Source organism: Rhinolophus ferrumequinum, chromosome 6 (genome assembly GCF_004115265.2).
Source record: "Rhinolophus ferrumequinum isolate MPI-CBG mRhiFer1 chromosome 6, mRhiFer1_v1.p, whole genome shotgun sequence".
Taxonomy (NCBI): Eukaryota; Metazoa; Chordata; class Mammalia; order Chiroptera; family Rhinolophidae; genus Rhinolophus; species Rhinolophus ferrumequinum.
Genome location: NC_046289.1, coordinates 72,284,620 through 72,301,268, shown reverse-complemented (window position 1 = coordinate 72,301,268; position 16,649 = coordinate 72,284,620). Strand labels below are relative to the sequence as shown.

The following is a 16,649-nucleotide window of genomic DNA, read 5'->3' as shown; positions in this document are numbered from 1 at the left end:
GGCTTTGCTAGTCTCTTACTCGTTCGTTTCCAAGAAAAATGAAATAAGCACAGTCGATTTAAGTAAGTGCCATATGTGCAGAGAATTAGCCTACATGTATTATGTAAGTGAAAACACCTCTGGTCTATCTTTTAAAAGTTATTTCATCAAACACAAGTGAACACAACTTCTGTACAGTTTGGTGAAACCCCTTATTAACCCCTTATTAATTTAAGGATGAAGCGTTCTGCTTGTTACACTGATAAACTGTGATAACTTAGGTAAGGAGGGACACTGACTCCAGAAATGCTATTTGTAAAGAGGAATTAAAAAACTGGGTGACGTTATTGTCCCGACAGCCCGGTGTGCCTACTGTGTTGAAAACCATAGATATGATGATAACAGGTCTCTGTATAAGAGTGTATGTAACTTTTAATTCAGCCTTCTATCCCCTTTAAAATGGATGCACACAATGACAGGTTCAAAGCTGCTGTGTACTCTTCCGTAATTTTAATAATCTTTTAGAGAAGTCCTATGACAATTATACCAACAAGTTTCTTTAAACAACCCCACCACCACCACCCCGATGTTCTGCTTGTCCATATTCCCTTCACCCTTTCCTCTGCTATTATTACTGGCATTTCTGCTTGTACTTGAAAGTAAAAAGCAATTCCAGACTACAGCAAACTCAATGGCCCTGCTCCATAGCCTGGCCCCTTGTTGAAATAAGGGGAGAAGCATGAAGAACCATCATGGCTTGAGATCAGGCACTACCAGAAACCCAGACTGAGTTTTGAAAACAGGCTCTTGTACGTGTTCCTAGCAGATAAATCTTCACTGGCTTGGAGAACAGGAAGGACTATTTTACAAACACCACTGTGTTTGAATTTCTAGAGGCTACCCAGGCCAAGAAGACATCCCTAAGAGAGAAAAAGACACACAAACTTAGAATTGCAGCTTAGATAGATTCTTTTTTAACTTTTTTTTCTTTCATTTTTTTAAAATTAAAGTTTATTGGGGTGACAGTTGTTAGTAAAGTTACATAAATTTCAGGTATACAATTCTGTATTTTTTAAAACTATCTTAAAGAAGTTCCCAGTTAATTTCTTGTAGCATCAAGGTCAGATGGTATCACCCAGTAGGAATATTAGGGCAATGGGCCTAAAAGTCAGAAGTATAGGCAATCCTAGTTTACTGAAGAGGATTTGGGATAGGAAATACCAATGCTTCGTTTCATGGATGTAGGTAAATCTCAGGAAAACTTGAGGAGATGGGCAAAATCTTCAGGACCTCTCCCCCACTCTTCCCACTCCTGCCATACTTTGCACCTTACCATGCTACTTACCACTTACCCATTTCTCCTCAAATTCTAATTCCCTAAATGGTCTGATTTGCACTAAGGAGATAAGCTATCTTCCTAGTCACTAACTGCTTAATGCATCATCATACATTTAAAGAGCATACATAAAGGTAATGTACCTGAAAAGTGTGAACTGCTCATTTTGTCATCTTTGTCTATGTGACAAATGTAAGCTCTTTTTAGGCTGGAGAATGTTTCTATAATAGCCTCTATAATCAGACATCTATATAGCAACCTACTCTACCTAAGATCAGGTAACACTGATATGCTCAGGGTTATCACGTTTCCCAACACTGAATTTAGCAATACTTACATGATGCGGAGAGAAAGGAACTCACCTGCAGTGCTTCACCACACACTCGTTGCTGCAGTACTCACTGTCCCAGTCCTTACTCACAACCGGAGGGTTCTCACAGCCAGACCTCACACATCGTGGCTGCGGTGAGAGTGTCATAGGAGACCCGCTGACCAATTCAACATCCATTTGAGAAGGAGACTCAACCTAGGAGAGGAAGAGAGCACCAAAGATGTATTAGGTTTGCTACCTACTAGTCAGCTACTAGTCAAGTCTGGGACGCAATGGAGAAACAGGTGTTAAAATCCCTCACATATGGCAGAAACATTCCACAGGGTGAATTCTTGGTCTCCACCTCTACATCTGGCTTTAGAACTTTGCCAAGCAGACTAACAAGATTCTTCCCATCGGGGGAATGCTGGCCATAAGCTCCTACAGTTGACCGTTTAACAAGTCAGGTTGGAACTACGCTGGTCCACTCATACGTATGCATTTACCTGTGCAGTTCAAAGGTGAACTGAATTTTCAATCCACAGCTGGGAATCTGTGAAAGTGGAGGGCCGACTACCATGTTTCCCAGAAAATAAGACCTAGCCAGACCATCAGCTCTAATGCATCTTTTGGAGCAAAAATTAACATAAGACCTGGTGTTATTTTAATATAAGACTGGGTCATTATAATATATAATAATGATATAATATGATATAAGGTCTTGTATTAATTTTTGCTCCAAAAGATGCATTAGAGTTGATGGTCCGGCTAGGTCTTATTTTCGGGGAAACACGGTAGTAGTTTTACATGTGCGTGGTGGGTCACTGCGCTCTTTAATCTTACTCATCACTGACTTTATTCTACATTTGAATGATATTCCTCTTTAAATATCAAAAGAATGTGAGTAGAGGTTGGGTCACCTCAACTAAGATCATAGGGCTAAGAGAAGACAAAATGTGCCGTTAGCAAAAGGAAAAAACAACTTGGAGATTCAGTTTCTTCCTGACGTATTATTTACTTTTTCCTGGGTATTATTTACTTTTCTTTAAAATTATTGCTTCAATTGTGATACTAGTCTCAACAAACCCATATTTTAAAATGACTACTGGTTATGTACAAGTTAAAATTAGGGTAATTGGCATCTGTTTATATCACTTTGGATTCACTGATATGAACCAATTGAATTTTCCTAGCTATATCCCCTGTCCATCCCCCAATTTTAAAAACATCAAGCCCAGCAGTCCAGATATAGGAGAAATGGAAGGACTTGCATCCAAAGCTTAGGATCCTTGGGTAGATACCACCAAAAAATAACTCTGGGCCTAGGTTGTACCTCTAGTCGAACTACAGTACTCTGCTTAGTTAAGGAGCAGTCTAGGACAGGAGGCCCTTTTAATGCTTCTCACCAAGAACACTACATAGTATCATGGATGGGACAGTCACAGTCGAGAAGCAACTCCCCTTTTATTGGATCAACCAAAAATGCTCTTATACATTTCCACTGGTCTAAAGACTTGAAAACAGGCTCACCTCAGGAACGACGTCTGTGATCATCTCACAGATTGTCTCAGGAGAGGTTTCCTCCACTGTATGGGCCTCAGGGCTGTTGTTCATGGGCCGCTCAGGACTACTTTCCACAGCTGGTGGGACTAAGGTAGTCTGCATTTTCAGAGTGGGTCCAGGTACAATCTTGATCTGCAGAGGAGGTGGCTGTTGCTGTAAATTGATTCGAGCTTTCTGAGGGGGAGGCTGTTGCATGGCCTGGAGTGGGGGAGGCTGCTGCAGAATGGTCACTTGCTGCTGAGTGGGGGGCTGAGGCATCTGTTGCAATGGAGGGGGTTGTAGCCGGGGTGGAGGCAGTTGCATAGAAGCAGCAGCTGCTGCTGCTGCCTGCAACACTGACCGAGTGACAATCTGGGCTTGTTGACTGGGCTGGATAGTAGCTGTGCTGGTTTGGCCTAATTGGATCCCCCGGGAGGTCACCACTGTGGCTGGGATAACGGTAACCATCCCTCCTTGAGACATGGTGATAGATGAGGGCAACATCTGTTTGGTGATAATCAACTTGGTGATATTAGGCTGACCCCCAGCCCCAGAAGATGCCTGGTTTGCCACATAGGATGAAAGAGTAGAGTTAACAACAATGGAAGGGGACAGGGCAGGGGGCTCTGTTGAAGCTGGTGCTGGAGACGCTGGGTCAACGGTAGCCACAGGAGGTGGAGAAGGAGTCTGTGATGGCGGCACTGGATCCAACTCCACTGTTTCCACAGTGGCCTAAAGAACAACAACAGAATGTCATTGGGAAATTGACTGTCTCCCCCGGGACACAGTTACTCTAGTCACCTCCCAAAATTTACATCACCGATTTTTTTGTTTTTTTTAGATACATCACAGATTTAAAAAAAAAAAGAAAAAAGAAAGGAAAAGAGCAGGTGTTACCCTGTAGGTGTTACCCTGGCTAAAGTAAACAATGGGATAAACTCAGAAAGACTGTTTGGCAAGATTTATGATGGAAACAATGGTAAACCATGTTACATACTTTTAAGCTTTTACTACACAGTGTGAATAGGTTCCACAGGTTTTTGGTAGTATTCTTATAACTGCTAATAAACAGTTCAAAAACTTTTTTTTATTGGTTTAAATAAATATCCACCCACCCTAACCCTCTTACCTGACACTCTTGATTGTCTTTATATGCAGCCAGAGCTTTCAGATACTCTTTCTTGGCAGCCTCAGTTTTCCTCTTATACACCTGCAGGAAAGACAGTTTAAAAAGCCCATATTCCTAGAAAAGACTGATGATTATATTCATCAATGAATGGCAATTCATCTCAATCTAAATATTGACAACTTCTTTTAGTAAATGTACTTCTGAAAGCTAGTAATCAAGACAGTCTCCATGGCAGACTTTCCAGTGACCATGCCATCTGAAAGCCAGCCAATCAACAGGAGTCGTGGTGGAATAACTCCTCTTCCAAAGCTAGCACCAGCCTGTGCCCACTTCTATTACCAAAACAAATCCTGACCCAAATCCTACCAAAACTATATGAGTAGTCTGCTTAGCCTGGGGTTGTGTATAACCAGTGTACTCTCCCTTAAGGAATGTGTTAAATTCTTTGCAATGGTAGCTGCAAGATTTTTCCCATCTTTCATGCCTCTTCCATTGAAAAGCTGAAACCTATTTCCCCTTCCTTTGAATCTGAGTTAACTCTATGAATTATTTTGACCATTAAAATGTGAAGTGACACAGAGAGACAATGGGACATCTTTTGTTCTGTTGGAACATTGCTATATGTCTGCCATACTGTAAAGAAGCCAGTCTAGTCTATTTGGAAGATGAGAGGCCATGTGAAGGAGAACCAAGGCATCTCAGCCAATAGGTAGCACCAACTGCAAGACATGGGAACAAGGTCACCTTGGCCCGCCATACCAGCTTATCATTTGACTACAATCACAGGAATGAGCCCAGGCAAGAACACCAGGAAGACCACCCAGCCAATTTACAGAATCATGAGAAGTAATAATACATTGCCACTGTTTTAAGCCATTAAATTTATGGTGCTCTGTTAAGTAGCAATAGAAATTTGATACACGTTATCTATAATATATCTTTTTCTTTCAAATATTAAGTAGTAGACTCACTTTGACATAAAACCTGAGAGTCTACAGTAATAATTATAGCCATCTTCAATTTCAATTGTATCTTTTCATTTCTTTGAAATCCAGATTAAATTCAGCGAGATTAACAGTGGTTTTCAAGTTTAAAGTAGGCCAATGAGAAAATCCTAAACTAAATTCTAAATCCAAACTTGATAGTAGACTTTAGAGTTAGCCACAGCACGCAACCTACCAAGGAATAGCCTAATTTTACAGTGGAAAAAACAAAGCTTAGAAAAGTTAGATTCAGTGTTTTCACAATAATCAATGATTAATAATTTTTATATGGGTATTCTGGACTCTGTATGGCTGTAGCTTCTAAGACAAAGGATAATCCATGAATGCCATTAACAAAGAGCAGGTATTAAATAAGACGTAAGAAAGTTAAAAGAAAACTTAGTTTTTATTCCCTTAAAAACTTTTAGAACATTGACTATCTACTAGTTCCTCATTATTTGCTCACCTGTTTTTGCTCCTCTCCAAGACTATCCCACATGGAGGCCACAATTTTTGAAACTTCCCCAAAAGTGGCATTGGGATTCTGTCCCTTGATGGCAGCCTGTGTATCACGGAAGAATAAAGCATATGCTGAAACTGGTTTCTGAGGCTCATTAGGATCTTTCTTTTTTCTCTTCTTTGGGGTCTTCTGCTTTTTCCCTGCTTCTACCACAACTGTCTTCTGGCTGGGAAGTTGCTGCAGGGAAGAAAAAAGAATTACAAGAAGGAAGAGGGGAAGTATCGTATCTAGAGAACTGTAAGAAAAGGACTTTTATTTGGGGGAAATGATCTAGCCACATGGATGGAATTTTTAGAAGTGCTAAAAATAGAGGCAATAGGATTAAGACATTAGTAAACTATGTGAAAACCAGTAAGATGGAGACTGGGAGGAGCATTATAAACTAAATTGAGAGGCAGCACCCCATACCCAAAAAAGAGCAGAGGAGATGATAGGGCAGGAGTGAAGATAGAGTAGCTTTGTACGCCAAGAATTTTATCCCAGAATATCATGGCAAATTTGATTTTGGGCAGGGAATGCCTCACCCTCCGGAAATCCTCAACACCATCCTCATGAAGTGAACTAGTAGGTGAAGGGGTGGTTGAAAGACGATCCTCAGGTGACTGGGCAGGTGGCAGGATGGTGCCACCCCCTAAGCTCAAACCAAGTTGAGAACTCAGTTCTGACTGATCAATGGTGGTCAACTGGCCGTGCCCCATCAAACCAGATGTCATGTCTGTCATCGGTACATCAATTGTAACAGGTGGGTTGGCGCTATACTGAGTTCCTATGGAATGGTCCAAGTCCTGAGAGAAGCAGAAGGACTAATTAAACACTAAATAGAAAAAACACCACTCTTCCCCCCCACCCTGACTTCAGGACAGTTTATAAATCCCCCGCTCACCCACACTGTATCACCGTTTAAACTCTAAACATCAAATAATTTGTCTACGTATAAAACATAATTAAGCTTTTAAATAAAGTATAAAAATTAGTAAAGTCATTTCTTGTACTCAAAGGCCTATTCCAAAATAACTAAAAATAACCATGGAAGTCTTAATTTTGGACAAGTTCATTTAAAGAGCAAATAAATTATTCAGTAATCTGGAGGTAGTGATGATACACAGGGTGACGGAAACCTTCCTCCTTCTACCCTCCTAAAACAATGGCTTTTAAAGTTACAATACACAGGCAAACAGTAAATAAGGCTAATGGTAGGGATGTTTGGTATCAAATATAATGTATGCAGATGTGCTACTGATGAGATGTGCTGGAAGCCCAATACACTGATCCGTATAACTCACACTATTTCATAGTCAATACGTTTGGTTGAGAACGTTTCTGAATAAATCTCTCAATGTGCCAGCTCTCACACTCATATTTGAATATGGATGTGAAGGCCATATTAGAAGGCGGAAAAAAAACCTTTTCCTTTTTCCAAAAATCACAATAAATCACTTTTCGTTTCAGAGTTAACATTAGACATTTTATAATTTTAAACCATTTTTAAAGTACAATTGATTCAGATGATAAATTTCATTCAGAAGAAGAAATTAAATCTTTGTTGATGAGCCTCTGGCCACAAGAATGAGGAACAAGTAATACCCACATGGCGCAGGGAAGGAAGAAAGAGTCATTTTTGTCCCCCTAACACCATTCCAATAAGCTTGGGTAAGCCTGAAAATGTTTTGCCCCTTACCATGGTCAAGCCCCCACTCAGGAGTCCCCCGCCCTGCTCCATCAAGCCATGGGTCATGCCCACAGGCATGTCCAATGTCTGGACCCCATACTGGGCTGAAAAACTGCCATCCTGAGAGGACGAAGGGTCTGCCAGATCATCAAAGTGGCCAACCACATCTGAGACAGCCAGGGAAGGATCAGAATCCAAGGAGATAGGCGGGATTTCAAATTCTTCATCACCCAAGCTTGGTGTATGGAATGTCTATAGAGGGGAAAAAGGAAAAAGAATTAGAGGAAAAAGGAGGACGTGCATACTGCTAAATGAACAACATGGCTAGGTACTGGAGATTCTCAGTGTACCTCTTTCCAGCTTGGATCCTATTTTTGTTATCAATTTCTTAGGACCTATTTAATTTTACAAACAAGACTCTCTTCTTCATACCCTTGGTCATATGGCACATACAAGGATGCGAACACTATCAGTTTTTAATTCTTGTATCCTTTTTCGACCTTTATCATCTTGGTTGTCTTAAACTATTATGCCTGTTGTTCTAATGAACGATTCTTTCAGCACCATTAGTAAGAATCCAGATTTTATAACCTGTTTAGCTATGATGCTTAAAATCTTTCTAAAGATTCTGATAGCAGTTATTTCATGACTACTACATCTGAGCTGTTAAACCACAGCAATTCATTGTCAACCAGACAATTATACTTTGTTGTTTTAAGTTCCTTTGAAACAGATCCTAAAAAAATGTCATCAGAACCTTATTCCCCTCTAAAATGTATGCACTTATTTCCTACCTCTTTTCCATTTTAGAAATTATGATGTTAACAACAAATAAGATTTCCATTTGTACAGGATTTTCGGAAAACCCAACAATGACAAGATAAGGATAATAGTGAAGAGAAAAACCTTCATAATAGGTACAGCCAAAAGTCAAACTGGTTTTCTAACAGTTCCTGAGCAAATTTCTAGTCTTGCTCTGACCAAGCCCTTCTGCAAGTGAGGAAGAAAAAGATTACTCCAGCTGGCTAAAGACTCAACCACTTCCTCTCAATCCAACTACAATAATAATATATCCATTCTTTTTCTGAATGGGGCCACCATTCACAGAGCTAACAGACCAATCAATGCCTGACATAAAATGCTATGGTTCCTTTTTGACGCTAAAAAAACTACAATGGCATCTGAAGCAACAGAGCATTATAAATAACAGCAAGAGATATTGGTGTCAGAGATGTGGGTTCAAGTCCCAGCTCTGCCATTTACAATATGACCTTGAATGAGCTTTCCTCACCTATAAAATGGGAATTGTAATGGTAATCTTATATTTTTCTTATGAGGATTGATGGGATATAGTACACAAATGCTTATTACATTGCCTGATATATATAAGTTTAATAACGGTTATTAACCATTGTTATTAATGATAATATTAATATCCTAATTTTTATTAACTTGCCACTGTCCCAACCAATTATAGGTACTTGAAATTTCAGAAACTTTCAATTCTATCAATCTGTCACATGGCATAGTAAACATCAACTGATTCGATCAAATTCAATAGGCACCCACATTCTTTTTTCATGATTAAATAATATGTCCTAAGAGTTCCTTGAGGTCTTTCTAGACCCAGGAAGGGTCTCACTAATATTTTTATTTTAATGAAGATATTGCTAAAAAGAATATTTCCAGTTAATAGAAAGTAAGGGGGCATAAAGTACATCTGTGAAATGCCCAATCTCTGAATCACATTTGCAAACAGAAATAAGTTTCCTAGAATACAAAAGGATACACACACACACACACACACACACACAATATGGCTTCATTTCTACATTTTTCTCCTCTAGAGAAGGATCCTTCTATTTTACTTAGCATGGTAAAAATTTGGTCGTTGTCTGGGCTCTAACATGACAGTAGCATAAGGAACATAGGAGCAGACAGTTCTTGATGGGAAAAACTAAAACTCTCCCCATGAGCTGAACTTTACTCAGCACACAATTCATCATTTTTACTATTGTGTGGAAGTTCTTAACTTCAGATCCATGATTCTGAAATTTCAATTTAGATTCAGGTGAGCATTTTTCAGGAAGGGGGTACAACAATTTTTTTTAACCAAATTCTCTTGCAAACAAACAAAAATGCTACAAGGACAGAAAAAAGGATCAGGGAAAACGTTTATTGTAACAGATTAATAGTTATATAATAGTGGTTTTCAATTCTTTTAAAAGATACAGGATGATTGGGCAAAGCAAAATGTGCCTATCCTTTTCTGCTTATCACAACAAATGAAAAAGCAACTCTGCTGAGATGTGAAAATGATACTATTTGTTAATTAGATCTGAAAAAGAATAAAAATTCATATCCAAAACAAAAGACCAGTGTTCTACAAAGGACTACCCCTCACAAACCATCTGCAGTGCCCTCATTGACTAAACTGAGAAAACGAGACATGCAGAGATTCCATTGTATGGAATCAACAAGGCATTCTTTCTGTGCACCACCCCCTGGAAACAGCTTTGTTATTCAGTATCCATGGCTTTAATGGTATTTTTGGGGGCGGATATTTGGGTTATTTGTTTGTTTCTTCCTTAAAGAAGAGTAAAATAATGACAATGATTAATTTGCTGCGACATTCGGATCTGTTTTCCTGTGGCTTGCACTATCAACAACAAAGATGTTTTGTATGCCATACTATGTAACATTTTGAAGTAAATTTTTTTATATCATCAATGTCATTAGATTCTAATTTACCTATACTTAAATCTAATTGATACCACTTAATATGTTTTGAGTATTTTTTGCTAAAATTCAATATAATGGTAAATTTATTACCATATAACAAAGGTTTAAAATAAAATAAAAATCATGTCATTTATGTACAAAGCAGCTCAAAATGTTATCAAATGCATAAAATAGTCAAAATATCAACTTTCTATTTTTTGTGGCTTTTTGACACATTTTGGAAAAAAAAACGAAATCAACGCAGTGAAAGAGTTAAGAATACAGAAGGGCAAAGCACATGCTAGAATAAACAGACACTGATTCTAAATCTCGTTTAAAATCACAAATGATCTGTAGGATTATCGGAAGTTATTTTATTTTAGCACATCTACTACTAGATCATATCCTAGACTGTCAAATATAAAACAAAACTGTAGCAAATATTAAAGTAAAAAGAAATGATGTGGACACAGAAGAACACAGAAACATGATGTAGCTACCTTCTCACTCAGCTTTTTCCTTCTCTGCTAAATTCCTGGGCCTTTTCGGGGGAGGAAGCAATTCGGAAATTACAGTTTATAAACAAAGGTGCTTACATATTGAGAGAACCAAAAAATAAAAAAATCGGGCCGGCCCGGTGGCTCAGGCGGTTAGAGCTCCATGCTCCTAACTCCGAAGGCTGCCAGTTCGATTCCCACATGGGCCAGTGGGCTCTCAACCACAAGGTTGCCAGTTCAATTCCTCGATTCCCACAAGGGATGGTGGGCAGCGCCCCCTGCAACTAAGATTGAACATGGCACCTTGAGCTGAGCTGCCTCCCGGATGTCTCAGTTGTTGGTTGGAGCACATCCTCTCAACCACAAGGTTGCCGGTTCGACTCCCGCAAGGGATGGTGGGCTGTGCCCTCTGCAACTAGCAACGGCAACTGGACCTGGGGTTGAGCTGTGCCCTCCACAACTAAGACTAAAAGGACAATAACTTGAAGCTGAAAGGCACCCTCCACAACTAAGGTTGAAAGGACAACAACTTGACTTGGAAAAAAGTCCTGGAAGTACACACTGTTCCCCAATAAAGTCCTGTTCCCCTTCCCCAATAAAATCTAAAAAAAATAAATAAAATAAAAAAAATAAAAAATTCTATTTCCCTCCTATTTCACATTGCCCCATATCAAAACACACATTCCAATATTTCTTTAAATAGTTTCTTGTGTAGATTATTCATTTTAAAATTTGTTCTAATCCAACACCTATTTATTCAACAGTACGCTGGTATTGTGGGTTATTAAAATAATTGCTCTTGGGGCAGCCGGATGGCTCAGTTGGTTAGAGCCCGAGCTCTGAACAACAGCGTTGCTGGTTCGATTCCCACATGGGCCAGTGAGCTGTGCCCTCCACAACTAGATTGACAGATGACAACTTGAAACTGATGGGCCCTGGAGAAACACACTGTTCCCCAATAAAATAATAATAATAAGTGCTCTTAAAGACATAGTAGTGAAATTTTTAATAATTCAGCCTGAAATCATTACTTGCTTCTAATGTTATAAATACTTTTTCTATTTAAGGATAGGAGTATTATTTCCCCAAAGTGCTCAAAGCACAGTATCATTATATAAAAGTCAAGATGAATGAAACAGAAAGATTAAACTCCCTTCAAATTATCCAGCTTCCCTATTTCAAGCAATGCTGTAACAAATGCTAAGCCTGCCTCTCTGGACACCTACACTTTGAAAATTATTATTTCTTATTTTATTGAGGTATAACTTATGTATACAAATTTTAAGTGTATAGCTCAATGAATTTTTAACATATATAAACATCCAGTTAATTACAACCTAGATCTAAGGTACAGGACATTTCCATCACTCTAAAAGACTTTTCTCCTACTCCTTCCTGGTCAATACTCCTTCCCTTCTGGAACAGATACCACTATTTTAATTTCTATCACCATAGTTTAGCATTGTATATTCTTTTTTTAAAGGTCTTTTAAAAAATTATTAGTTTCAGGTGTACAAAACAACATACTTGTAGTGATTAGACATTTACACCCCTCACAAAATGATAATCCCCTCTAAGTCTACTACCCCTCTGACATCGTACATAGCTGTTACAGTACCATTGACTATATTTCCTATGCTGTACTTTACATAGCGTAACTATATATTTTTTAAAATTATAGTTGACATTCAATATTATTTTATATTAGATTCAGGTGTACAGCGTAGTGGTTAGACGTTGATATAATTTATGAAGTGATCCCCCTAATAAGTCTAGTACCCATTCGACACTCTAGTTTTTATACTACTACTGACTATATTCCCCATACTGTATTTCACATCCCATGACTATTTTGTATCTACCAATTTGTACTTCCTATCCTTTCACCTTTCTCACCGACCCCCCACCCCGCTCCTATCTAGCAACCATCAGTTTATTCTATCTCTGAGTCTATTTCTGTTTTAGTTGGTTGTTTATTGTTCTTTAGATTCCACTTATAAGTGAGATCATATGGTATTTGTCTTTCTCTGTGACTTATTTCACTTAGCATAATACTCTCTAGGTCCAACCATGTTGTTGCAAATGGTAAGATTTCATTCTTTTTATGACAGAGTAAGATTCCATTGTATAAATATACCACAATTTCTCTATCCACTCATCTATTGATGGACATTTAGGTTGTTTCCACATCTTGGCTATTGTGAGTAGTGTGCAGTAAACATAGGGGTGCATATATCATTTCAAATTAGTGTTTTGGATTTCCTGGATAAATACCCAGGAGGGAAATGCTGGGTCATAAGGTAGTTCTATTTTTAATTTTTTTGAGGAAACTCCATAGTATTTTGCGTAGTGGCTGCACCAATTTTCAATCCCACCAATAATAATTCTCTAATGTATGTAGAGAATGCTTTTCTCTACATACTCGCTAATACTTGTTTGTTTAGTGTTGTATATATATATTTTTAATTTTTTAATTTTTTTTATTGGGGAACAGTGTTTTTTTCCAGGGCCCATGAGCTCCAACTCAAGTTGTTGTCCTTCAATCTAGTTGTGGAGGGCGCAGCTCAGCTCCAAGTCCAGTCGCTGTTTTCAATCTTAATTGCAGGGGGCGCAGCCCACCATCCCGCTCGAGCTCTAACCAACTGAGCCATCCGGCCGCCCTCTAGTGTTTTCATATTCCTCATCTTCACTAAAAAATGAACTCAGATAGTGTCTACTTTTATGTCTGGCTTCTGTTATTCAACAATATATTTTTGAGATCACCCAAGTTGCATTTATTAGTAGTTCATTCTTTTTTATTGCTGTGTAGTATTCCTAGATATCTGGGTTGTTTCCAGTGCTTGGCTACTATGAATAAAGTTGCTGTGAATACACATATTTTTGGTGAATATATACATTCATTATATTTATATGTGTGTGTGTGTGTGTGTGTGTGTGTGTGTGTGTATATATATATGTCAAGGAGTGGAATTACTGGGTCACAGGGTAGATATGTTTATCATTTTCTTTTTTATAAGGAGGGCGCAGCTCACAATGGCCCATGCGGGGGTCAAACCGGTAACCTTGGTGTTATTAGTACCACGCTCTAACCAACTGAGCTAACCAACCACCCCTAGATATGTTTATCTTTAGTAGATACTGCCAGTTTTCAAAAGTGGTTGAAATCAATTTATACTCTCACCAGCAATGATTAAGACTTATCCAACATCCTTTTCAACTCGTGGGATTGTCAGTATTTTTAATTTTAACCATTCTGGTGGCTGTGCAATGGTATCTCATTATTTTATTTCCCTAGTGAGTGATGACACTTTCTCATATGCCTAATGGCAATCTGGATAACCTCTTTTATGAAGTACGTGTTCAAATCTTTTGTCCTTACTAAGACTTATCAGGGTGATCACTTCATAAGTTATATAAATGTGTAATCACTATGTTGTACACCTGAAACATATAATATTATATGTAGCTCTAACTAAAAAAAGAAAAACTCTAGTGGTGGCAAAAAAAAAAGTTAATAACAGAGATAGGATTTGAACAGAGGTCTTTCCATCACTGTGCACTGCCTCCCATCATGACATTGCAAAGAATTCAGCACTTCGAAAGTATTCAATAAATAAATCCCTAACATTAACCAAAAAAAAATTTCTTGTGCCCATTTTTAAATTGGATTCTTTCTTTTATTGTGCAGAAGTGTTTGATATATTCTAAATATAAGTTAGATACATGTATTAAACTATCTTCTTGCAGTCTGTGGAGTGCCTTTTTAATTTCTTAATGATATCTTTCAATGAAAAGAAACTACTAATTTAAAAGAAATCCCATTTTTCAATTTTTTTAAGGTCAATACTTTTGTGGACATCTTTTTCTTGCAAGAAAACTCTAAAAATCACTCTTCTTCTAAAAGAAAAATTTTAAAATATTACCTTTACCTAGTTCTATGCGGCTTACAGTAAGACCAGATACAACAAAACCCACAAACCAATTAAAATAAAGGTTAAAAAAAAAACACCAAAAACCGGGAAGGGAAGGTGAAGAAATTGTAATGAGGAGAACTGTTAACAATGACAGAGTCCTAGGCTAAAAGAAGCCACTGAAATTTAGTTATGAGCTTGGCAAAATAGTTTTGTTTTTTAAAATTGCTCAAAGTCACAAAAGCAAAAACAAAGGATAGACTCAAACCTGGAAAATTTCTTGATGAGGCCAAGGTGAAATTTACAAACACTCTAAATAAAGAATTTAAATTCTGGATACCTGATTTAGAAGAAATTGGCAATGATGGACTTTTCATGTGGATATGGCCAATGTGAGATTTACAATACTCCTAATAATGAAATTAAATCATGGAGCTATCACTCAGAAGAAACTGGCAATGAGACTACAAAGCATCAGACAGATTTTAGTTTTATATCGTTTCTAAATTTGCTGCTCATTTGATTCACACTTTCCTCTGCTTAGTTAAATAATAATAATAGCAATAAAGAAGTTAAAAACTAGCAATTGCCCCATGTCGATTTAATTCTCATTCATGAAAACGTTAGGATTTATTACAGGATAAGCCCATTCAACAGCAATTGAGAATTCTTGGTACGAAAAAAAAAAAAAACTGATGCAAATGGGTCACACCACTTTTGGGGAAAAAAAAATTAAAGTCCTCAAAAGACAGTAGAAAGCTCAAGATTTCAGAGTTTCTCAAAGAACAGGAAATTTATTCTTGTCTATTCCATCTTTCTCTTTGCCTTGCCTAAGTAAATGACACATATCTATATTATGACAATTATTTCAACAAAACTTTTCTACAAATACTGAAAGGACCTCACCATAATCATCACTTCTACCTCACAACATCGTAAGAAACTATTATTACAGCTATTTGACAGCTGGGGAAACTGACATACAAAGGTGACCTAACCTCCCCACAATGAGTCACTGGCAAACAGAAACACATGTTCTACTTCCTTCATGTTTTCTGGCAACTACGTATTTCCTTTCATCCTTCACTAGCAAAACAAGCTAACACCATGTACGTTAACATAACTATTAACTTTTTTTTTATCACTGAGTAGAAAATTAATATGAAACAAAGACCCCTAACAAAGTTTGGTTCAAGAATGAACAATGCTCACAGTTAACCCCTGCTGGGTAAACTCCTCTCATCCCAATTTCTTTACCTAAAATATTCTCCTCCTCCTTCAATCCCCCAAGATTGTCGTAGTTATTTCTCCCCAACGTAAAGAGAAAGACAATTCCATTCAGTCTTCAAATCCAGAATCACTCTGAAATACGCTAGCGCTTTCCAACGTCCTGCTTTTCTGATGACAGCAGCTTCCTGGGTCTACCCCTTAGTCCTCATAGGCTCTAGAAGCAGCTGCCACTTTTCTCTAAACACCAATCGCGGCCCCTGGTTCCCATCCCCCGGTCCCTGGCGCCCTCTCCTCCCCACCGCCCTACCCCACCACTGCCTCTCGCCCTCCCCCCCGCCCCCAGCATCGGCACCTCGTGCTCACCTCGGCCCCTGACAGGAAGGGGTGCGAGGGCCCTGTGATCGTCAGGTAATTGTCATTTCCTCCGGGAAACTGGAAACCAAAAGAAAGCCGCGGGGATAAGTTAGGGGGAGCAGGGAGTTAGCTTGTAGCGACGGATTCTGACCCCGACATTCTGACAACACTCCCCAAATCCCGCTCTCTCCCGTCCTGTCAGCCGCCTCTCCGCCCAGCTTCCCGCCTCTGCTTCAACCCGGTCGGTCGCACTCTCTTGTCAGCCTTCTTAGCGCTCAGGTTCCTACCTCCATTTTCACACAACGGCTATCACCGTCTCAGTCCCCTCATCGCTCCCACCGCCCCCACAAGACTCGGAACTGCCGTCACTTCCGCAAGGACATGCGTCGCTCTTCGCTGATTGGAAGGGGCGCGGTAGGGCTGTTACGAGTCAGACCCGGGAAGGCCGAAAGGACGGAAAGGCTAGCT

General features: G+C 38.8%; 1 protein-coding gene across 3 annotated transcripts; it reads right to left on the bottom strand.

Annotated features, from left to right (window-relative positions):
* Position 1: 1 nt before the first annotated feature.
* On the bottom strand, positions 2–16,577 carry TOX4 (TOX high mobility group box family member 4). Of its 3 annotated transcripts, XM_033107181.1 has the most exons (9): positions 16,469–16,565; positions 16,191–16,259; positions 7,478–7,720; positions 6,324–6,584; positions 5,746–5,976; positions 4,297–4,377; positions 3,156–3,899; positions 1,678–1,841; positions 460–899 (listed from the first exon to the last, which is right to left on the bottom strand). In XM_033107181.1, the coding sequence occupies exons 1-9, from the start codon at positions 16,472–16,474 to the stop codon at positions 839–841; spliced, it is 1,860 nt and encodes a 619-aa protein (XP_032963072.1). In that variant the 5' UTR covers positions 16,475–16,565; the 3' UTR covers positions 460–838. The 3 variants fall into 3 exon arrangements, with proteins under 3 accessions (XP_032963073.1, XP_032963074.1, XP_032963072.1); XM_033107182.1 differs by lacking the exon at positions 16,191–16,259 and having other exon boundaries at positions 2–899; positions 16,469–16,577; XM_033107183.1 differs by lacking the exons at positions 16,191–16,259; positions 16,469–16,565 and adding an exon at positions 15,855–15,872 and having other exon boundaries at positions 2–899.
* Between the last annotated feature and the right edge of the window lie 72 nt (positions 16,578–16,649).